Below are 23,442 nucleotides of genomic sequence, written 5' to 3' on the forward strand. Positions count from 1 at the left end.
GTACATAGCAATTTGGGTATCAGCAATGGATGCTTTGCTGACAGCAAAAGAACAAGCTTAAGATCATCATTCAGTGTCAGAAGCTAAACGAATCTTCAAAGTTTGGAGAGGATGTAATTTGTTGTATATGTTATTTAATCTGCAGTAATTGCGTTGATTATTTATGTAATATAGGATGTTTTGCATGGATTGTATGAAAGAATAGTTTCCTCTACTCATGTGCCAAGAATGACATAGTGTCAGGAGTTCAACTAATTCCCCAACCACACAAAGGTCGACAAATGCCTTGAGAAGAATATTTTGTGTTTTTTTTTGCCCATATGAGAGCACACTAACTCCTTCAGGCATTGCATAATTCACATACTCCAGCTACTGGCACGACTAATGGAGCCGCAATGCACATTAACATTCTGGCAGCAGATGTTTATGCAGTTTTACATACATACATACGCATTCTAAATAACATTGCGGCATGCTGTACCCTTTGGACTTCTTGTCATAATTTATTTGCGCTGCCACTGTGATGCATAAGCTTTTCGCTGCCATAAAATTTTCGCCATGTTTTACGTTAATTTTCCTATAACATCTTACATTTAACTTCTGTCCGCTCATCGCTTGCAGCCAAGAAACTCTTTGTACTTGCTACAACATGCGAAAACACGCGAATACACATGTTTTCCTCCCGCCAAAGTACGTGCCATCACTTGGCGGCGATTGCCAAATTGTTGCAGTTGTAGTTGTGACTGTCTAAGCTGTTGTTCTTTGCTTTGTATGAATGCCACATGCGGTTGACCTCTGCGAGTTTGGCATTTCCATTGGCGCTTACATACACACTTATTTTCCCATTTTCTGGTTTACCGGCAACATCAGCGCCACCGATATCTGTCGACAGCATTCTTTTCAATTGTATGTATGCGCCGTTATAGGTTGCTTAATATCTGCCTAACCTTCAGCATTCTCCAGCCGAGGTGCCAAGATATTCCACGAAATTCGCAAACAATCAAATATTTTATGAAAAACACAAAGACTTGCTCGAAAGTAAGCACGTAACATAGTATACGTTTTTTATGATGAATATTAGTAATTTCAAATATCAGGCAACTATGGTACACATGAATTTGAGTTCTAACCTCCGTAAGAGCATTTGATAGAATAACATCAGGGAGCTTTGTGTTGTCCTTACTATCCTAACTAGATGTCTAACTGAACCACTTAATTCTAGCTCTTAGTACTAAGGTTTCTAAACAAAAGTAAAACGGTTAGTCTCCTTCGTTGCAATAATCCTGTTACCAATAAAAATTTTGTTGGCAACTCTGTTCAAATGGCGGTGGCGCAATGTCAAAGCACAAAAAAACGCCGCCGATGAAGTCAAGGCAGGCCATTTGAAGCTTTCTTTGTCTATTTGTTGCCATCAGATAGGCGCGTTCCTTTCCGCTTTTATTATACCGATTCTCTTCTTGAATCTACTCTCGTTGTTGTTGTTATTGTTTTGTCGCTTTGCGGCCATAGAATTTTCCGTTTTTCTTCAACACATTTCGATTCGCGCTGCAATTTCATAAAAATACCAAACAGTTGCTTTTGTTGTTGTTGTTTGTGAATATTTGCTGATTTACGGCTTTGATAAAGTGTTGTTGTTAGCGAAGCTGTGGCGCTGTTTGCAATAAATTATGAACACTACGTTAATTAGGCAACAATTGTTTGGACTGCGGACAAACCGTGGGGGGCAAGTGCACTGGGGCAGGCGGCGAAGGCGGTGAAAAATACAATATTTATGCATTTGTCGTAGATTGTCATAAATCTATGGCTGCATACCTGGTCTCCGCGTCTCAAATTGACCACAAAGAATAACTGTCAGCGAAATACTTTTCTTATATTTCTTCCTTTTGTCTAGAATGATGCATAAATTCGCTTGTCGCTGATCGCCGTCGACACTTGGACATATTTATGAACTCCGTTGCTGTTCTGCCGCATTGAAATAGCTTTCGCTAAGAGTTAAGTACTTGCTCGTCACACTCAAATTAATGCCGAAACGTGCAGATCTTAGTCTAAATTCAAATGGGGGGGCCAACGCCCCTAGAATGATAACTAAGCGAGTGAACAAGTAGAATATTGGTTGGCTTTCAGCAATCAGCTGGCGGTGAACGCTCAGTTGCTCGAGTCACGATTCTGACTCGCCCTCGATTCTCGTTGCGATTGTCGGTTGGTGGGTCGCGTCGGCCAAACTGAAGCTGCCGATGAAGCCTATGAGTGGCAGCGGCCGACTCACCTACTTACGTATGCACAGCTGCGTGGCCTTTGACGTCACAAGCAACCAAACTAACGAGCAATAGGCGCTTGAGTGGGTTAGGCGGTTAGGCAGCGATGGCGGGATGCTGCGCATGCGCGCGTGTAATTCAAGAGCATCAAAGCGCATTGAATTGCAGCGCGCGTTTTAAGGGTCAAGAAGCGCAGTTGGCCTAGAAAATGAACTTTCTCACTCAAATACGCCGCCATAGTGGCCTTAATGGTGACACAATTCACTTCTTATTTCGTCTACGCGAATGGAATAAATACTAAATGAGTAAACAACAATGGAGCATATGTGGCGTGAAGAAAATATAAATCAGAGCAAATCAAGCACATTTGTTTGTGGTGGTGATTTATTTATTTAATAATTTATACATTTTTTATTCTTATATACGAGTATATAAAATGTGTGCTTAGCGTAACTTATGAAGAAAAGAATAAAATTATTGTATTATTTTACTTATTTTCTAACATTCTAAGTAATATAAGTCGAAAAGAAATATTAAAGTCAGTGCGTTTTATTCATTTAGTCATTGACAATAAAATAGCTATGAAACTAGAAATTAATTTTTATTTAAATATATTTAGCTTAAATAACTGTAAAATATCAAGCGCTTATTTCGAGTTTACTTCAATCAGCGCTTATAACTATTACTCATTATAGTTTCAACGTGATTTTTATGTAAGATTCTATATAATGTTATGTAGTAGAGTTCGAAATAAAAATATTGAGTATTACAATAAAATATCTACTTTGAAAAGTGTTCACTAGCTAAAGATACTTTTGGATATTACACATTTTTGATATATATATTTTTTTTAATTTAAGTTTTAGAGTCTATGCTCAGTCACCTTGAGTTAAATCAGCAACGGTATTATTAGTCACTCGAAAGAGCTCTATAACGTGGCTATTTTGATATTTAACAAGACGAATGACCATAGCTGGAGTTAGGTAATCGGTTTCACGTGTGCGTGTGCAACTTCTTACTTGTCTAATTCATACTTCTGTAGATATATCATGTATATATATATCTATAAAATATATTCTTTACCTATACGCTATTCAACTAATTTAATCTCGTTTAGAACTATGGTACTATTTGCAAACTTTCTACTGCGGTCTTTATTTAAATTGCTGTAAAATTGAAAGATCCACCCTAGTACTTCTACATGGACCCCTGAGGAAGCTGAGCCTGTAGAGCACGTGGCATTGTTCGCTTCCCTGGCTGGGGCTTACTGGCTGACAGCGACGTTGACGATGAAGCGCGTGACGAGTGCAGCTGCTGCATTTTAATATTGCTGCGAATGAAACGCTGACGACGCGCTTCACGAAACACGACAAACACGAAAATGCCCAAAACTATCACACACAGCGAAACAGTGATGATAATGCTGCCGGCGTTCGCTGAAATGCGCTCCAAAGTGGTGGCAAAACCTGAGACGAGCCGAAGGTAACAAACACAAAATATATTGAGTAAAATTGTGATTACTCCACTTTGTAAATAAATCGAAACTAAATCTTATATAGTTCATTAATCTACGTAGAAACAATAAGCACTCACCTCTTCCCTCGACTGTATTGTGCAAGTGATACCACTGTTCCACACTCATTGTTCCGCTGGTGTTCGTCTCATCTGCCAGCAGATTGGCGACCGCCTGTTCGCGCACCAATTTGGCGTACTTGGCCGCACGTGCCGCCATCACCGGCACTTTAGGAGCGCCATCATCCTCATGCTGTTCGTCAATTTCCTGTAGCTTCAGCATTGCATTTTCGTGCTTGATATGCTGCTCATTAATGCCGGGCACAATATCCTCTAACATGGCTACACTGTTCGGCACATCAGTGTTGTCGACAGTCAGCAGTTCGTTAGCTACGCTACTCTCAGAGCTGCTGTTGGCGGCATCGGTTACCTCTTGGACCAATGCGATGCTTTCGTCAGATTCCAAACTTTGCGTGCGCGCTGCGGGCGCTATAGGTTCCAGGGGTGCATGCTCCTTCAAAACTAAGGCACTCTTATCCACAAAGCGCATATGGCGCTGTTCTCGGCCCAGGCGATCGTCTGGCTCGAAAGGATCATTTTCGACGGCGGCGGCTACGCCGTCACTGCCGGGTACTGTAAAACTGGCACGCACTGTCTGCATGCCCGATTGGAAGCTACAAACCACGACGAACCTGCGAAACAAAATTAAAGAGACGACAGAAAAATTGAGTACCTGAGTAGCACTCGTAGTTATACTTGTAAGCTATATATATGCATATATTTATTATTTTACGAGTTGAATAACGTTTCTTAAGATTGCTTCGAATTGGTATTTTTAAATGTTTTAGAGAATATTTCATAAAGGGTTTTTAGTTAGGTTTTTATTCTTTCGGGGTGTTTAATAGATCGTCATTGTTATGTACTTGTATTTACCTTCGTGTGCTGTGTGTATAGATGCCCAACTTCTCTTGTACCGTTATAAACGTTTCAACCGTATTTGTTTCCGGTTTCACCAAACTGCCGCACATTTTGTGATCAATTCGCATCGTATAACGATCGGTGGGATCATTCTGATCACCCTTTATACCACAGTTGCCGCCATCTACAACAATCTTCCCACCAAAGTATGGACCGGTTTCCACTTCGATCTCAGAGGCTTGTGGCAAGCACTTTGTAGCTTGTGCAGCAACTGAAAAAGTGGAAAGAACGTCAGCGAAAGGAAAGCATTTTACTTGTTTATGAAATCTCTATAATTTTCCACTTCATCTGCGCTTCAAATTAGCTAATCAATGCTTACATCCTTTCGTTGGTATAATGATAGTTTGACCGCCATCAAGTGGCACACCCTTCGCTTCGTCGTCGATTTCGTTGCCGAAAAGCTCTGAGCGTCCAGTGATTTTCATATTTCTGCGCTTCGCCTGCGGTCGGATGTGGAAGCTGTATTTGGTGGCCATGCGGAGATTTTCGATTTGTACCACGTAATGACGTATCTGTCGGCTGATTATAGAAATATTGATAAATGCATTATGATATTGGTTAGAGGAAAAAACGCGAAATCGCAAAAGCATCAAAACGCGCTATCTAAGTCTAAGAGTTAGCATTATTCTATTCTGCTTTGTTGTGCTGATTTTATTAGTGACCCAGTTGATGTGATATTAGAAAAGTTAACACTCACCTGCTTTTCGCCTGTTCGTCTTCCACATTATTGTTCTTGTTGCTGACTTTATGATTGTTGCTGTGACTGTTGTCGTCGTTACCGTTTGGTTCCAGCTGTTGCGTTTCGTTCACTAATTTGGAGCGACAACGATGCGGTCCAAATGACTGTAATTCACAAAAGAAAATCTGAAACGCTTTCGGCGGTTCCACCTCGGCGCTGCTGTTGGTGATAGCATCATTATCGGTTGTCGGTGTTGACGAATCGGCGGAGGGCACGAATTCAACCTCCCAGGTTAGATTAACGGATTTGTAATTGGGCTCACCCGAAACACTTCGGATCTCTATAATTATAAAACGAGAATAAGGTAATTACTGTTATTAAAATGACGGCTCGTTGACGTTTGGAGAGCATTAGTGCTTATAAATTATTGAAATAGGGAATTTTGCAGCAGAACTAGAAAAATAATAAACCTACTAAAACCTTAATTCATTAAAAAACGTAACAGCATATTTAGGAATCTGAGAGAAAATTTGTAATTTTTCGTCATTTTGTGTCTATTCAACTGCCGTAACTCACATTTACAAACACACACACAGACACTCAAATTTCTGAGTGCAAATGCATGGATTTACTCTGTTTGCTACAACTAGTTGTCACTCTTGTTGTTATTGTTTGTATGCGAAAGTAACTGCAGTCAAGAATCGTTCCTGAGCAACGGTAACGACAACTGCAATAAATGTGTCTGCAGAAGTCCCCCCTTACTTTGTAGCAATAGCTTGCAGTGCATATGTAGGTGTGCTAGTTATGGTAAACTTGCCTCTACTGTAACGACTTTGCCGCTTCAACACACCAGCGCCCCTTCGCCGCACACCACTAGTACGGGTTTGGCGGAAAGATGCCGCACCATCCAAGCTCATGTTTTGGCAGCTTGAACATCGCGTACACTCGTAAACGGATGCTGACTGCCATTCTGCCTTTTTGCATTCTGCTTCTTCGTTATCTCTCTGGTTGTAGCTGTTGCCGTTGTTCTTATTTGTTATTCTATAAACACATACTTACATATGTACATATACACATATATACGCTTATGCCACATGAATAAATATTCCCAACGGTGCTGCAACGCATTCGCACAAGAACAAAGTCGCATCACTGCTTGACTTTGAGTGCTGTTATTTGCCGTTGGCTGTGGGGCAGTGGGATTTTGCGTTGGAGCGCTTTTGGTTTTCGTGGTTGTGTGGCATTGTCTCTACATGTATATGTGAAGGTGTCTTTTGTGGTTACTTCAATGCTTCGGCTGCATAGTCATCCAAACATTTTAATTACTCCCGCAGGAGCATGACCAGAGCAATCCAAGTGCTATGCAGCTCGTTAAATTTTAAGCCACTGCCTTTGTTGGTGTTTCGTTGACGATCAGCGGGAAGATTTTTAGTGTTCGGAAATATTTCAGAACAGTCAGCTTTGAAGATATTAGCCAAAGGTTTCATTGAATTGCAATTAATTTATTCAAAAAAATTAATTATTTGCTCTTGACTCAAAGGTTAACTCTGTTTAGGCCAGTTAACGGAAAGTATACTTGAACTTGAAATAAGCGCGTGTATAGCACTGAAGAACGCAATGAGTTCTCATTTATATATATTTTTTTTTTACTTCCATTTCAGTATTATAAAAATTCCACAGGTGAATAAGTTCAAAATAGTAAATAGAAAATTTACAAATATTTGAATTTCAGTGGCCGTGTTTATTTGCGGCAAATCTTAGAAGCCTGAGCAAAGGGTAACGAATTGACAAATTGCTTACGGCTATAGAGGCAAGTGCTCACAGTACATCGTCTACGAGAGCCAAGTATCGCAACATGGAGGCAGATGCTTTGAGTTGGCAACAGTGGTGCGAAAGCCAACAAACAGCAACTGTCAAGCATCAGCCATAATCACGGCACCGAACGCATTGACAACAAATCAAATAAACGTCAAATACTTGCAACAAACAGGCCATTGAGCCAGCGTACGTGCAGTGCGCTCGTTGCAGACAAGTTAATTCCCCCAAACACTCCACTCAACACACCGACGTCAGTGAAATAGTTTGTATCGACGAACCAAGTGAATCCAATGCGAAAAGTGAAAACGGCAAAGCTTTTGCTGGTCGCTCCTACAATCATTGCCAACATCATTATTGTTGGTGTTGTTGCAACAGCAGCTGTTCTTCCTTCGAACGTAAACTCAATCACGCTAGTCATTCTAAGCGCGCTCGGCACGAACTCGTTCTCGACACTCTACACCCGACACCCGATACCCGATGCGACTAAACGCGAGTGTATTAACCCAATTCGCTGCCGTCACTCGGCATAATGGACAACAAATATGTAAGTGATGGCTTCGCTGTCGCTACCTAAGTACAATGCGATGAATGAAAATTGCGGCAACTGTGCGGCAACGACTAAGTCACAACACAAAAAGTATATAATTGCATTGCCACAAGTTAGAGGCAGCAGTAACAGAAGCATAAGCAGCAGAATTTGTGACGCACGCTTTTGACACTTGACCCTTGTGCGACTGGCGCTTGACCTTTTCCATGCTAATGCCAAATTATTCCACAAAATGCAAACGCACATTTTACTGAGAGTTGCTACAGCTGCAGCTGAGCTCATTCTGTTGATCCCGCTATGATTTTGGTCAGTTGGCCATTGGAGAGTTAATGGCCGATTGCATTGCTTTCTGATGTTACTGCAGCATCTTAGGAAAGGGTCAATGAAGGTCCACTCTGTGCATGCCACTTTGTCATTGATTGCATTTATTTCAATCTGCTTGAAGGTCAGCTGAGCCAAGTAGCAGCTTGCGGCGTCATTTGTGTGCTCTATAAAATAATTTTACTTTCTTTTAAGCAAAATTCCACATTAAAAAAACCGAATTGGATTCAACGTGCAGACGCAGCACCTTAAACCAAGTCAATAAGTGGTATGCAGTTGCTGCCGCTGCAATATGGTGTGGTTTTTATTATTGTAGTAGTGATGAGTAGTGATATTTAGATGAAGCAGCTGAACTAACATTACTTGAACCATTTTAGACACTATATTTAAAAAGTATGAAGCTTCGAAGAATAAATTTAGCGCAGTCCTTTCCTGCTGGGAGCGAGTTGCTATAATAAGCATTACGGAATTCAGTCAAGACCCTCACGTTCTCGCGTGTCATCACTACCGTTTACCTTCTTTATCTACAATCAAAGGTTTTTGTTGCAATTCACAGTTGTTGGTGCTGTTGCTACAACTCGTTATAGTTGCAGCACGTTTTCTTGACTCTGCGGTTTCGTGTGGCAACATTCAATATTATATACAATCAAGCATATGCATATAAGCATATATTGACTATGCAAGCGTGCATTACTGAACGATTACATACGAACCCACGAGGATGTGATGCATAGGTGTTATGTTGTACAAATGTATCCGAGCAATAAATGCTCAAATGCACGATTGTAATAGCGTTTAGGATAACTTAATGCTCTGAGGACATTTGTTGGCGCGCAGACATAAGTATGTATATATACATCGTCTAACTCGCTCACCTCTTGAGTCGCGGTAAAGGTATCGGTAGATGTGTAAAAGAGTCTGCAAATTTGCAACAAGTCCCAACCGCAACGAGAGTAAATTACGCTTTACCTTTTTCATGGCAGTTTGAGTTGTTCGTTGCCCATCTGTTCCGTTTCCCGTTATTCGTTTCGCTTCATTTTACAATTTTAAGTTTCATTATTCGACGGAACTGGCAGCCTAATTGAGATCTCCGTTGCACACGCCTGCCCAGAGCGCTTAGCCAGCTGCTTGACTTAGTGAAGAAATGTAATTTTCTTGTAAGTTAACTGAGTGCGCACCTCGCAAGTGTTGTTGTATCCACTTAAGATTTAGGTTACAATCATTAATTAATTCTTAAGTGCTGCTAAAAACTGAAGTTCAAAAGGAAAACAAGTTATCGATAATAGGAAGTATGGATAGGATTAGGGTCAGTCATGTTATTAATAAATTTCGGAGCCTCTTAAGTGTTGTTGGAATTTTTTACTAATATTAACATCGTGATATGTTGTAGAGCTTTGTTTTGGATTTTCTTGGCTTAGAAGTGTAATTTATGATTAAGCGATTTTCTCGTTAAGAGAATTCCACGTACGTTCAACCGAAAATTGATCGTTTGCGCTATATTCTGCTGCAACAAAAGCAACAAATGATTAATATCACAGTGTGACAGCGTCTAACTACTAAAATTATTTAAACTATGCTGATCACATCTGCGTTATAAAATATCTCAAATCTCTTGTTAAAGGCTTAAGTTAAGTTAAATTTAAGCCTTATGATGGTGACTGTCATTCCAACTATATTCCGCAACTTAGTGCATAGATCTTAAGACTGGTATCTTAGGCGGAGCAATGCTTGATTTAAACATAAAACTTGGACTTTCCATACAGCCCGAGTAGCCAGCGCATCAGAAAGCGGCCATTTGGTGCGAACTTTGGAACGGCGAACCATTTTTCTTTAAAAATTTTGTGTAAAATTCCATTTTGGTCAGTTTAAGAATCTAAATTGAGGGCATGCACTAGTATATTCTTTAATTTTAGCACAATAAAATGAACCCCATTCAAGGTGGGTCAACTCGCGCACCAAGTTCACTAACTATGTTTTCGGCAGCCTGAAGTCATGCGCGCAATTCTTTAATATTTCAAGCGCAAATTCAAATCACAATAGTATTCCATATAATAAAATTGACGTGTTGACTTAATTTCAACGACACCAATGTTTGTATGTCCTCGTACTACCCTTTAAAAAGTTCTTATCATAAAAAGTGGTCTAAAAATTTAGAAACAATAACACATTGTGATATAATGTGTTTCGTTGCTTGAACTAATTAAATGTCTTAAATGCCAGGAAGTAAATGATTTCTGTGAAGCAAATCTTTCAATATATCTTGTCATATATAGAATGAACGCGGTCTTTTCAACGCTTTGACGGAATAAAGTATATGAGGAAAATGTATAATTTTTCGCAATTATTCCCAACCGATAATTAAAAGCTCTTTATTTTCACATCATTTTTGGTTTCGCCTCATAGAAATTTCTCAAGAATTACGTTCTTGCTACTGCTATTTTCCCAGGTGTAGAAACTCGGTTGTATGTATATATAAAATTTGCATATGAGTGCTCACAGAGAACAAGTATATTAAACAAAAGACTTTCGCGCCGAACTGGTCCGCCATTCTTTGTCCATTTCCTGCAACAATTTAACGCCGATTTCTCGCTAAACACACATTTTCACTCTTACTCGCGCCGGGCAAACGCTTGTATAATTACATACATATGTATGGTAAACAAGAAGGAGCAGATTGTCACTAATGACAATGAGATGTGAAGGAAATCATAGAGAAACCGATACATTTGCAATTATGCTAATATCCGCAGCTAATAACCACATATATATATATATGTATATATGTATTTAATTATGTTGAAATGACCATTTGTTTGCATAGCCGCACATATACGCAGGCAGTTTGGCTCAGCACATTCGTAAGACAGCGACTTCGGCAACAGCTGGCAAGGCTCTTGGCTTTTAAAAAGTGCTGCATTACCTTATCGCTCGGCTGTGGCAGGAAATGGCCAGCAATTACCGGTGCTGACAGCAGAAAGAACGGGAATATGTAACCCTTTTAATGCAACGCAGAGCAACAAGCCGCTCTTGGGCGACTAACAGCACACATCACATCTGCATATGCTCTCATACATACATACTTACATGCACAGAGCACCAATACATATGTACGTGCATGAGCGTTTGCCAAATACAAACACTCACAGTTGGCAGGCAAATGCGAATTTAATTAAATGCAATTTGCGTCTGTTTGTTGCATGCAAAGTGCAATTTAATGCAAATTGCTGTAATATTACGCTGAGGATGAGCCAATTCGTGGCGTAAGTGGTAAGTGGCAACATACGTTTTTGCACTCACTTTCGTTAGAAATGAAGCCGGCGATTGTAGAGAATCGAATGCTTTTTGATTACGTAATAAATGGTACGATAGCACCTTTCCGTTTTAATCGACAACACCGCACCGCTTTCTTACCATTTTCGTTTGTGCTGCTCGCAAGGAAAGTGCAGCAATTCAAAAGTTGTTCAACATTGTGATGAATACGTTAGGCAACATCTTGGCTTTATCCAACAAGGTAAGAAAGTGCCAAATAGTTATAACAATGGCATTTGAGAGCAGATAAATGTTTCATTCGCATTTCAGTTGACCACTGGATTGCTGAGCTCTGTGCAGGCGGCCTAATGTCCACACATTTGACACTAACGGCATGGTAGTGCTTTGGTGCTATATTCATGTTCATACATTTTACAGTAAGAAATAACGTTACCAGTGCTGCTTTTTACTCCTATCCTTTTGCCTTCGCTGATAGAAGCGGCTGCCAACACTATGCCACAACGGTGGGCAGCAGTGTGCTAATGCTTTCACATGCCGCGAGATTTTCTGACTTATTCGCCTCACACAATTTTCGTTTGCTAAAAACCATTTAAAAAAAATATTATATTGTTTAAAAAATCTATTAATTTTATCTATTTGCCTGTGAACATTTTAAAAGAGCATTGCTGGCGAGGTCAATCAGTGCCATTCCATACAAACGCCTGGCATACATATACATACATATGTATGTAACGGCTGTTAAATATATTCCTATGTAACTTTCTGCTGAAGAGCGAAGAGGTATTATTATTGATATTATTGGAGTGTGAGGCGGCCTCCACCTTCGTTTAGACTGCAAGCATTTATATGCTACAACGGTGCCAAACACGCATTAATAAAATTGCTTACGATTATGCCAAAAATATAAAAACAGCCAACTATAAATTTAAATACTTAAAGTTTACGACTGAAATATTATGACACAGCATTTGCTGCATAACTGATTTTTTTAAGCACCTAGCTTTACCAGCTTTAAAAACGACACCACTAACCCGACATTTTTAGAAGAGAATGAACATTTTTAAGCCTGTAGTTAAGCCCATCGTCTTTCCCCACAGAATTTTTTACGTCGAGATGCTTTTAGGTGTGCTTTTTATTAAAAATATTTAAGTTTTATTATTGTTTATGCGAGCTGAAACGCCATGGAAGGTAAAATTTTTATTTTGGTTTATTATTTTCCACCAATCAACTCCGCTATTGCTTCCGGTGCAGTAAAACTTATAAGCGAAACTTTCGTCTGGATAAAAAAACAACAAAAACAAGAAATCGCGATATACAAAATGTATCCAAAAAGTAGAAAATAATAAGTAGAAACGTCCGCTGCCAACGCCGGTGGCAAGCAGGCGACGTTCGCCAATGTTCTTTCCATTTCATCGGCACGCACATTGGACAAGTTGGAAAAGTTTCCATCAACGAAAATGCCAATAGCACCAGCAGCAAATTACTCGCATTAAAGATTTTTTAATTAAGCAAAAACAACACGGTGAGCGCCGCTGTCAAACACGCTGCTAAGTAAGTTGGAAGCTTGCAATAATGTCAGGCGGTTAATGGGTCAAGTGAGGTTCGGCGAAAATAGCGAAAACAGCCACATTATTCGTACAACATGATATTTACACATAACTGCACACATACATACATATGCAAGGCGGCAAATGCGCCAATGAGGAGCGACGCAAACAGCTAAATTAAATGTAAACAAATTACAAAATTTTCGCTAAAATCGCCGACAACTGACAAAAAGTACCCACAAGTTGTATGAGGCCTGAGCGACTTGATACACTGAGAAAAAAAGTATATATAAAGCTAAAAAGCCTACAAACGTAGTGTTGAGTTTTGTGACGAATTTTTGAATTTTTTCTATTTTGGTTAACAAATTATTATTTCATAACTTTTAAAACTTTAAATTTTTATATTTTATTTGCACAATTTTAACAAAAATAAATAAATGTTACCAATTTGTAATTTTATTTACATCAAGATGAGCAAATATTAATTTATCTATTATTTCATCATTTTTATGAAATTTGAGATAACTACATCCTTTCGAAACAAGTACATATTCCATACCAGCTTCAAGCTTCATTCACCAATTTAAATCATGATTAGCTGCAGATTTTGTTATGTGCAAAAGGACATCCCTATAGTGACGAAACTAAGGACAATCGGTAAGTCTAACGGATATATGCAAGGTTCGTCGATTCCATGAAGAACTGTCAAACCTTCATAACAATTGTATGCCAAAATATTCGCGTTCTTTAGTTTATGACGCCACATCCCAATCAGTTATCTGTGACTGAGCGAAACCGTTGTAAGCGCTAATTTAATCATTGCTGAAGTTTACAACCCACAAACCGATATGATTCGGATGAATTTAATTTGCATTTATTGCCAATGTCAATATATTCTAGTTATATGATTTAATTGCAAGCGATTTGTTATTTTAGTTGTATTTTTATGTGCACAGCGAGTGGAAACACATGCGCAACGGCTTAAGTGCACAAAAGTAGTGTCATAAAGTTGCTCACCATGCAAACGAGGTTTAACGGTAAGCGCCGATGGAGTGTTGCAGAAGCTTGCGCTTGTGGCGGTCGCCCGAAAAGGTCGTTTCGTGCGTTTCAGTTGTATTATTTATGTGCGCATTTAGCGCTAAATAGGGACATAAAATGTCAATAAATGCCCAACACAACAACAACAACAATAGAAAAAGCGCAAATGTATGCCTGCCACTGAGAATATGGTGGACGCGATGCACGGTCAATGACTGCTCGTGGCAAGCCGCCAGTGTGTGGCTCAATGCAGATAAGAATGTAGGTATGCATGTGTGTGTGCATTTGCAGGTTGTAAAACGGTATGAAGTTGTCGCCGCGCAAATAAGACGGCTTTGGTTTTTGACTATTTTTTTGTTGACTTTCTGCCTCGCAGACGAGTAAGAAATCAGCCATTCAACCGCAAACAGTTAAGTTGACAATTTATGTGGCAAGCGTCATTTATTCAACGCGTTGACAGTGTGTGATAAAATATGTTTAAGTTGTCGGTATCGACGGGGTGGAGCTGACTTTGAAGGTGTAACGCTTGCATATTGCGCTTCAAGAAAAAAATCCGAAAAGGAAAAACGCAAACACATACCCGCACAAATGAAAAGCTGCCAAATAAAGTATGTGAAAAGAAAGTCAGTGCCAAGCCGCTGCACTGAAAAAACGTGACTAGAATCCGCGCCACAGCGCCAGAACGAGTTGCGTTCTGCTAGTGTCTCATTATAGGCGTTGCTTGTGGCGCAAGTGAGGCGAAAGCTAGCGCGCACACACACACACACAAGCAATTGCGAAGCGCAATCAATGTTTGTAGTTAATTTGACAATTTTAGTGCAAAATAAATATTTGCACTTTCAACGCCAACATAAAACGGCAAACAACTCACACAATTTACACGCCGCTCGCACAAATTCAATTGCGTTACTTCTGTTTTTCTTCAACCGCAAATGCACAAACAAAGGCAACCACTTAACCAACTCATCTTGTAGCGGTTCATTAAATTTTATAGACTTTCATTCTTAACTGTGACCAAAGCGCCGCACACCGACACCGCCGCCACCATCGCTCCAGTGAGCTCACGAAAGACTTAAGCGACAAGCGAGTGCGCTGCTATTGTTTTGTACTTCTTGAGTTGGCGCGTTCAATACGGTTCGTGCTTGATTCGATTTGTGCTCCAATTTCACTTTCAGCCACATGCTGCAACCATTTAAGATCCATCATAAAGCTTTTCGAAAAATTCATAAGCGCTTAAGTAAATGATTTATTACATGCCCATTGAAAAGTATAACAAACCATCTAATCTCGTTATGCCGCCCGAAAATCAAAGATGACTCCCAGCGCAGCCAGCGCCATTGTGCTGGTAATCAGTGCGTTGCCGCATCTATTGGAGCAAATTTTCACTTTTTCATGCTACAACACAATTTAATTAATACGAAAAGCATTCATATATTAACACTTAACGGATATTGCAAAACAAAAAAAAAAAATACAATAAAAAAAAATAATGGGAAATAGTAACGCAGGCATACAAAGAGCGCACTATGCAATTACACAAGCATCTTAAGTTGTTGTCTTTTTGTATTGTGTTGAACAATCAAAACATATTGTCCGCGTTGCCAGTTCCTCGCTTCCAACTCATTGTTATTGTAATTTTCAGGATTTGTCAAATCATTTCGGCGGCTACATTTGCTTTCGTAATTGCGTGACTTTTAATTTCAAGTCTTCAAATATTCATTCTCCGTATTTTAAACCAGTTTTATATTACAATATTGTTGATTAATATTTTGTTATTGTTTGAAAGATAATGGCCACTGAAATCTTAGCGTCATTTCCATTTGTATACCTGGTTCATTTTCGTTGGAGAGTTTTCCATTTAATAAATGAGTAAATCAGATTTAGAGCACTTGTACTCCCCTCATTTGCATATTAATGCATTAGTGGCCACCTGCTTTTGGTAATATTTTATATACTCAGTGGTTACCTTAGTAGCAGTTAACAGAGAAACGAAAGTTTTTAGAGAGATTTCTAATCTTAGCTAACAAGCTAATTAATTTCGTAAGAGAATATGTGCGCACAGCTGGAGCAAAAATATATATAGATTCGTGAATTAGTTTGTTAGTATGTATAAGTAAAGTGAAAAACTAGGAAAATATGTAACTAAGTATTCGTTAATGTTTTGTTTTGTCTAAAGTTCTCCTAGCCAACATTAAAAATGGTATAAAGAGTTAATTATTTCATTTATCATCAATTCATTTCTCATTTAATACAGGGTAACCACATTCAGAGCTTAATACCCAAATTCACTCTTCACATATTCTAATGTGCTTGGATGGGCAATATACTACATTTGAGTTACTGCCTTCGCACCTACGTATATAAGTAAGTGTGTGTTCATTCGCCATAAATGCTCTAGTCGACTGACCCACTGAGTTGCTTGCTTTCTGGATGATCTTGGCAATGTTTCCGCTTACTCCCTTTTATTATTTCTTTATATATAATTAAACCATACAATCTTGTATTCAAACTCCAGCAGTGACAAAGCCACGCGAAGCCCAGCAAAGCAATGAAAGGCGATCAGCATATAATGGTTACAGCAACAAAATATGTGTAAAAATGCCAAATTCAATTGTTGCCTCATTAATTGTCCGCGCAGTTTCTAAACGTTTTCAACTGTCTGCCTCACAAGCCGCCTGTGGTCACGTCTAATAGTACACGATGTTGTTGTTAGCATTGCTTTCTTAGATTTAAGACGTTTCGTTGGCACATGAAGTTTTTCTATGCGCATTTGTATTAATTATTTTCCTCTTCGAAATTTCACGTTGAAAGTTGCAAGTATGCAAGCGGTGGCATTGTTTAAGGGTTTTGTTTCTAATTCGCCGTTAAACACAAGAATGACATACCAATAAAGATTTAACGCAACACCAACGCTTACCGTAGCATACATATGTCTGCAAGAGCGCGACAGACAAGTTGTTACTCGTGATGCTGGTTCGTAGCTTAAGTCTTTTGTTTTTGGCCTCGAAATCGGAACTTAAGCGACGTTGTGAAGAAAGCAAAGTTGCGCTCACCAAATTTGCAATTGTTTACGGAAAAGCAAATCTGGCCTTGTACATAATTAATTTTTGTTTTTGTTATTTGGGAATTTGTTGTTGCTTTCTTATGGTTTCTTTGTGCAAGCGTTTTCGTTTGATTTTTGCCTAATTAGTGTTTAAATATAAATAATGCTAATGAGTAGTAATCAGCGTTTGGTAATTAGGTACTTCTTCTGCTGAGCAATGAGTCTAACGCCGTTAAACGGGAAGAATCGAAGAAAGGGAGATGTAGGTGCAAAAGACTACCGCAGAATCTGAGCAAAGTCGCTTCGTTTCTCATCTTTGCTGTAGAATAGCGGCCAAATAATGGGGCTAAGTTCAAAGTATGTAAAAGTAGAGTTATAGCTAATGCATGCTCGCATAGATATAAATATACTCTTTCAAATAATTACTACCTTTCTATAGCTATTTTTTTTAAATTTCTGTGTTCTATTCAAATAATAGAATGTAGCACGGTTCTGAAAACAAAAATGGCAAATAGACAAGATATTTTTAATCTTGAAAGTTAGAACCAAATATCGCGAAAAATTTCCCTGCTAAAGTTAGGTTAGGTTAGGGTAAATTATAATTGGGATATGAGCTAGTCAGTATCATCGTTGCGTTAAAAGATTGTTTCTAAAGCTTATATTTTTTAGGCGTAAAGTTATTGTTGTAATGTCTTAAGACCTCGAATTATAAAGCTATTGTGTTGCTGTTTTGCAAAATTATCATAAATCTACACTGAACCTGTTCTTATTAGATTTAATATATAATAACATACTAAAGTACTGACCACATTAAAAAAATTCACATCGCTATTTATTGTTTATAAATAATCCAAGTGGTAATTATGTTGTTCTCAATAGGTATTAGATATATGTATACCTCCCAGTTCGAGTTGTAGTACACATTTCAAGTTTTTGACTAATTAGAGCGTTTTCGGTGTCAAAATTCGCAATGAAATATGTAAAAAATTCTTCGAATGCTATCTAACCGTATTCGTTTTTTTTTATTATAGCAAATAACTCTATAAAGTACACTTAAAAGGCATAAGTTGATACATGTATATTTCAACTTTATATAGATAACAGTTCTTTCAGTAAGAAATCAAAGCAAATCACAAAGCCTCGAACATAAAATCAAAACTTTTTTATAGACTTTGTTCATGTTTGCTTATTTATCTTTGATTACGAATCATTATCAAAGGTTTTCCAGATCTTATTTGCAATATTTATGATTTATTTTTAACTTGCCATTCAATATCATATGATAGTAAATATTCTTTTCTCAGTTAGTAATACACAAACTGTTCATATTAATTAATAAGATCTACATAAGATAAAGTACTGAAGGGCTTATCAAAAAAACTTTTAATCAAACATATCGCTTATTTATTATAAATTTTTAAAGATTTTGACGTAAGTACCAAAAGTATATATACACAACAGTATGTATAATAATGGGTAATGGGCTTTGAATGCGCAGTTTAAAAAAAAGTTAGTGTCTCTCGATCAGCAACATCGAAATGTCGACAATATTTATTATATGAAGAGGCTTCTCATAAAACACATTAGAGTAGGCGTTAAGTAGTTTCCAAAGCTATTAATTAACTATCCTATTGTTGATAAAAATTGGTAGGTGATAATAAAAAGATAATAAATGTTTAGATCTTGCTTTTCTTGGAATCTCATTGCTAACGCTTCCGCATAATCCCTCACGTTATTTTCAGTACGAGTATATCTGGTAACAGTAACCATTAGGTAACTTTTCACTTGACAATTGGAAAAATCGTTGACATCATGCTTTGAACTCACCGTATTTGCCAGCCAAATGATTGCTGTCGTCGATGTATCTGTTTTGCTTGTCCTTTGTCAGCGACTTGTTGATGCTTAAACTCTCCGGCACTGCCTGCAGGCCATGAACGTGCGCCACCTTCGCTGCCCGCATGCGCTGTAATCCTTTCGTTCCGCTAGCGCTAGCTGTGACAGCGCTGGCTGCAGCAGCGGCTATTAGCACCTGCAGCAGGAGGGCAGCAAGCAGAATGTTGTGACCAGCTTTGTTGTTCGCAGCAGTTCGCCGGCGTCCACTGCTCTTTAATGACGGACGGCAGCAGCTAGGCAGCAATAATGCGGTTCTGGAACGAAAGCGCATCTTTACCCTCGGCCAAAGGTGCGATCACAGCTGGGAACAGAAATTTCCAACGGTTTGTGTGCTTTTACAAAGAGTTTTTTTCTTCGCAGTTTGTTTGTATTATTTACGATATTTATTGTTTTTGTTAAATGCTTTGAATGTGACTTTAATTGAAAAAAAAGTTTTGTGGAGATCGAAAAAAATTGCTTTGTTGTTTTTACACAAAGTAGCGCTTAATAAGCGCAACACTTTCTACGCTGGCAAGTAGACTATTGCCTACACACATACAAGCGTATAAATATCAGTGGTCAACACAAAAAAAAACACAAAGAACACGCTGCGTCCGTCCTACAATTAAAAGCAAATTGGACCTTGAATTTATCGCGAGAGAATATGTGTGTGAACTGCACGACACTAATCGATTAATTAAAATTATTTTAATTTCTACAACACTTAGGGTTTGACTACACTACTTCTTGTCGATTTTCTGCGTTCGCTTTTCACCACCTTTTGCGCAGCCGTAAACGCGTGCGCTCTTTCACCAATGCGGCTAACAACTGATTTTGTTCGGTTGTGGCAACTGCAAGCTCAACCAAAAGTCATTGTCGGCAGCGCTTGATAGATTGAGCCACGGATGTGCTATACGAACTTCTGCTGTTGTTTTTGTTGTGCTGCAGCAGTTGCCGGTTTGCGGCCTTCTGTCATTGCCAAGGCTGAATGCGAGTGCGCAGAACACTACTTGAGTACTTTTGGGTATAAACAGAGAGGCACGATAAGTTAAACAGAGCACGGTAGAGCTTTCACTCAAAACAACTGTTTGCGGGAGAGTGAAAATATGGTATGAGAAGCTAAGTGAGTTTACATTTTCGATTATCTCGTATTTTGGCGGCAAAGAAAATTTGTTTTGAAAGTAAATCATAAACGTTCTAGTTACTTGCTTAGAATTCTAGTATTATTTTTATACTATAAAAGAGCTTAGCAGATTTTCTTAAACATATTTATAAATTTTTAGCTGCGTCATTTGCTATAAAGCTTGCCAAACTAGGTACTCATTTAATATGATGATGGCTATAAAAGTAGACTGAGACATAAAATACTGTCTTAATTTCATTTTATTCAGTCTCCAGTGGAAGTAGCAACACGTGGTACAAGTATATACAGCAGTGAGTAATAGAAATAAATTACAAAGCAAATGGCTACAAAAAAATTAAAAAGGGATATTTATTAAAAAAATAATAGAAATGAGTTTCGCTCAAACTCACCGTAGATGAAGACTAATACTTACACCTAAAAAATTATGAACTCTACTGAAGTAATGACAATTAAATAAGCAAATCCGTTAAAACTAGCGTAACTCTATTCTATACATTTCGAACCTCCATGTACGCCAATTTCGAACATGCACTAACACTATAACAATTAAATGCACCTCCACCCCGCAGTCATTAATTATGGTAAACGTCAATTAGCCGAAGTCGTGATAATAAAGTAGTTAAAAATTATTCAAATAGATGAAAGTAGGTGCAACTGCATGAATACTTATTACTCTCATGCAATTTTTCAAACTTCATCACTTCACACTCCGACGACGTTTATTGCGAAAATGCATTGCAGTAAATCTTAAAATCTGAATTATGACAAGAAAAAAGGAAATAAATTGCAAAACCTAAAAGCGAATGTGAAAGTAAGATGCAAACGCCGTAAAAACACGCTTTGAAAAAATGACCACAAGCGGCTTAACATAATTTGAGCCAATTTTGCTGTTCCTTTTGGATGGTTTACAAATCGATAACAAGGTGTTTAACGCTTCCAATCGACTGTTAAAGTGGAGTAGCGCATTGCCAGCGGATGAGTGTCGAATTATGAATTGGTGGCCATATGCCTCTTGTTCACTCAATATTCGCTGAGAGGCATCAATTCAGATCCATTCAATGGCAATAATGACATAATTATGAGTGTTCAGCGCTGATGACAGCATAATGAGGAATAGTGGAGAGGGCAGTAGTGGATGGGGCGATTATGTTGAACACCGGGAGCTGAGTAAACTTAAACTGCCAAGCTTTGTGAAAACAGCGCATATAGCAGAGTTGTTATTGCGTTTTATTCTGCGCCACAGGCATTAAATTAAGTCTTAGTATAAATAAGCAATTTTGGGCTAGCGAACTACAGTTTTGTTGGAGTATCGTGCATTTTTAGAAATAGTTTTTCTTATTGGTCAAAGTTTAATTTTAAGCATGCGTCTATTCGTTTCGAATAATAAGAATTTTTTATAAAAATTTGCATAAGTTTTAAAGCTCTGAAGTTAAATGCAAAAATACAATCGTAATCTGTGCTTATACATTTGGAAGTATATAATATGTCTTAGTTTAAGCATGCAAGCAATTATTTATACATATAACAGTAAAAACAATTATTTCACACACTCTTACAGAGCATCCGAAAGCTTTACACATATTTTAATATTATATACAGGTATATATAGATATATGGGCGTCACCTCTATACTCGCATGCTGTATGCTTGCATAAATTTATCCTTCCACACAATTATGTAAATAACTGCAGCCTGCAAAGCACTGATAACGAAACGCACTCAGGCATGGAATAAATGGCAAATGAAAATGCCATAATTTGTTTGTTGTGCAACGACGAGAACATAATCTGCAACATGTTTAGAAAATGCAAAAATATTGTATTTCACATACAGATAAATTCGCTATGACCTTTTGGGGGCTTGTTATTGTCTTGATAGGCAAATTCATAAGTTATTTCCGTTTTATCTGCTAGTAGTAATGTAACAATAATATATCGCTTACGTAAGTATATTCCAAAAAGTTAGTTGCCAGAGTAGCTCTTTGTGCCTTGATTGTGAAATAAATAGAGGGTCTTATGTTATAGTCCATTTTAGTTGCGATTATGTGAGAAAAAATTGGTTTTCATACATTAAGATTTCTTTCTTTACGCAGCCATTTGGTACAGTAAAACTGTTTAAAAACATATTTTATGCATTTGGAATTTACATTGGTGAAAAGCCAAATATCGAAAAGGGCGCCAGTAACTTTCTATCGCTGATGAGTATATGACTGCCCTGTGAACTCGACAGAAGCAGAGCTAATAAGTGTGGTATGTGTTGATGTTTCTTTGAAAAATTAGCTAAAATAAAAATGCGTAAATTCAAAGCAATAAAACTCACTGAAATTTCCATACAAACCCTCACTCTTCATACAAACTGTCAAAAGCAAAATAACCTTTATTATCGGATTGCTGGTTTTCTAGCGCCACTAAACACCATATATGTATGTGCTTGTATATATACACATTTACACAAGTACAGACCACACACACATTTGTATGAATGTGCTCTACTGCTTTTGAATTGGTTGGGTGTAATTAAGTGCTACTAAAGACTCATAAATCATTCTTATTTGCTTTAGCAACGACCAACGGTCCGTCAATGACCAAAGCATTTGTATTAAGGATGTCTACTACAAAAATTACCGTTAATATCCGGTGCCACTTTATTAACAGGCATTTATATTTTCCCCCCTTGCCATCATCAAGCATTCTGGCGTCTATTTGCTCATTATATATTTATTTTCGCCTCCGCTTTTGTGCCGCTGGCCTTGTGTACACAGTCATGCACGCCTCGACAATTGCGGCAAGGAAGGCCGCGAAAAGAGGGGCGCTTATGCGCTCATAGTCGGACGTGTGCGACAGGCATTTGTAGGATAATTTTCATTGCGCTTTTGTGCTGAAAGGCAAATAAGAAATATGTGTCAATAAACGCAAATAAATCCACTAATCGCCCACCTACCACACGAAGAGTAATTTACGCTTGCCACAACTGTTTACAAATATATTCTCTTTACAACTCACTTGCCTTGGCTGTGAAATCTGGTTTTCGATTTCTCACCTAGAAATATAAATAAAACAGTTTGTAATCATCACTAATGTGTTGGTGACTATAATTGCTGCCGCCAGAGTAGTAAGCTCTGATTAACAATAACAACAACAAATTGTAAATTGAAAACTGATTCTCACGACTGATGAGTTGTAGTCATAAAATATTCAGTTTATCATAAGAACATGTGCATATAAATGTTTGATATTATAATTTTTTTTTATCTCCTTGCTGGTGGTTTTATGTAAATCCACATTTTATAGATGTGTGTATATATTTATTTAATATATTTATTTTTATATTTTAATTAATTATTAAATATAATTTAAAACAACCCAATACTATGACTTCATTTTCATATAGCAAATTATCGCATGAACTCACTCAGCCA

At 38.0% G+C, this 23,442-nt stretch overlaps 1 protein-coding gene across 2 annotated transcripts; it reads right to left on the reverse strand.

Moving 5' to 3' along the window:
• Window positions 1–3,123: 3,123 nt before the first annotated feature.
• On the reverse strand, window positions 3,124–22,848 carry LOC106620641 (uncharacterized). Of its 2 annotated transcripts, none has more exons than XM_070107034.1 (6): window positions 22,649–22,848; window positions 5,443–5,764; window positions 5,065–5,264; window positions 4,701–4,956; window positions 3,849–4,459; window positions 3,124–3,721 (listed from the first exon to the last, which is right to left on the reverse strand). In XM_070107034.1, exons 1-6 carry the CDS (start codon window positions 22,680–22,682, stop codon window positions 3,453–3,455), a joined length of 1,692 nt encoding a protein of 563 aa, XP_069963135.1. In that variant the 5' UTR covers window positions 22,683–22,848; the 3' UTR covers window positions 3,124–3,452. The 2 variants fall into 2 exon arrangements, with proteins under 2 accessions (XP_069963135.1, XP_014094666.2); XM_014239191.3 differs by lacking the exon at window positions 22,649–22,848 and adding an exon at window positions 18,836–19,715.
• Between the last annotated feature and the right edge of the window lie 594 nt (window positions 22,849–23,442).

The sequence above is a fragment of the Bactrocera oleae genome, chromosome 3 (assembly GCF_042242935.1).
Source record: "Bactrocera oleae isolate idBacOlea1 chromosome 3, idBacOlea1, whole genome shotgun sequence".
NCBI lineage: Eukaryota > Metazoa > Arthropoda > Insecta > Diptera > Tephritidae > Bactrocera > Bactrocera oleae.

Excerpts from the sequence above, each read along its gene's own strand:
- LOC106620641 (XM_014239191.3), bottom strand. The coding sequence starts at position 19,172 with ATGCGCTTTCGTTCCAGAACCGCATTATTGCTGCCTAGCTGCTGCCGT. Across the intron at positions 5,265-5,442 it reads GACGAACAGGCGAAAAGCAG|CCGACAGATACGTCATTACG; the intron begins GTGAGTGTTAAC and ends TTCTATAATCAG. Across the intron at positions 4,957-5,064 it reads CATTATACCAACGAAAGGAT|TTGCTGCACAAGCTACAAAG; the intron begins GTAAGCATTGAT and ends CCACTTTTTCAG.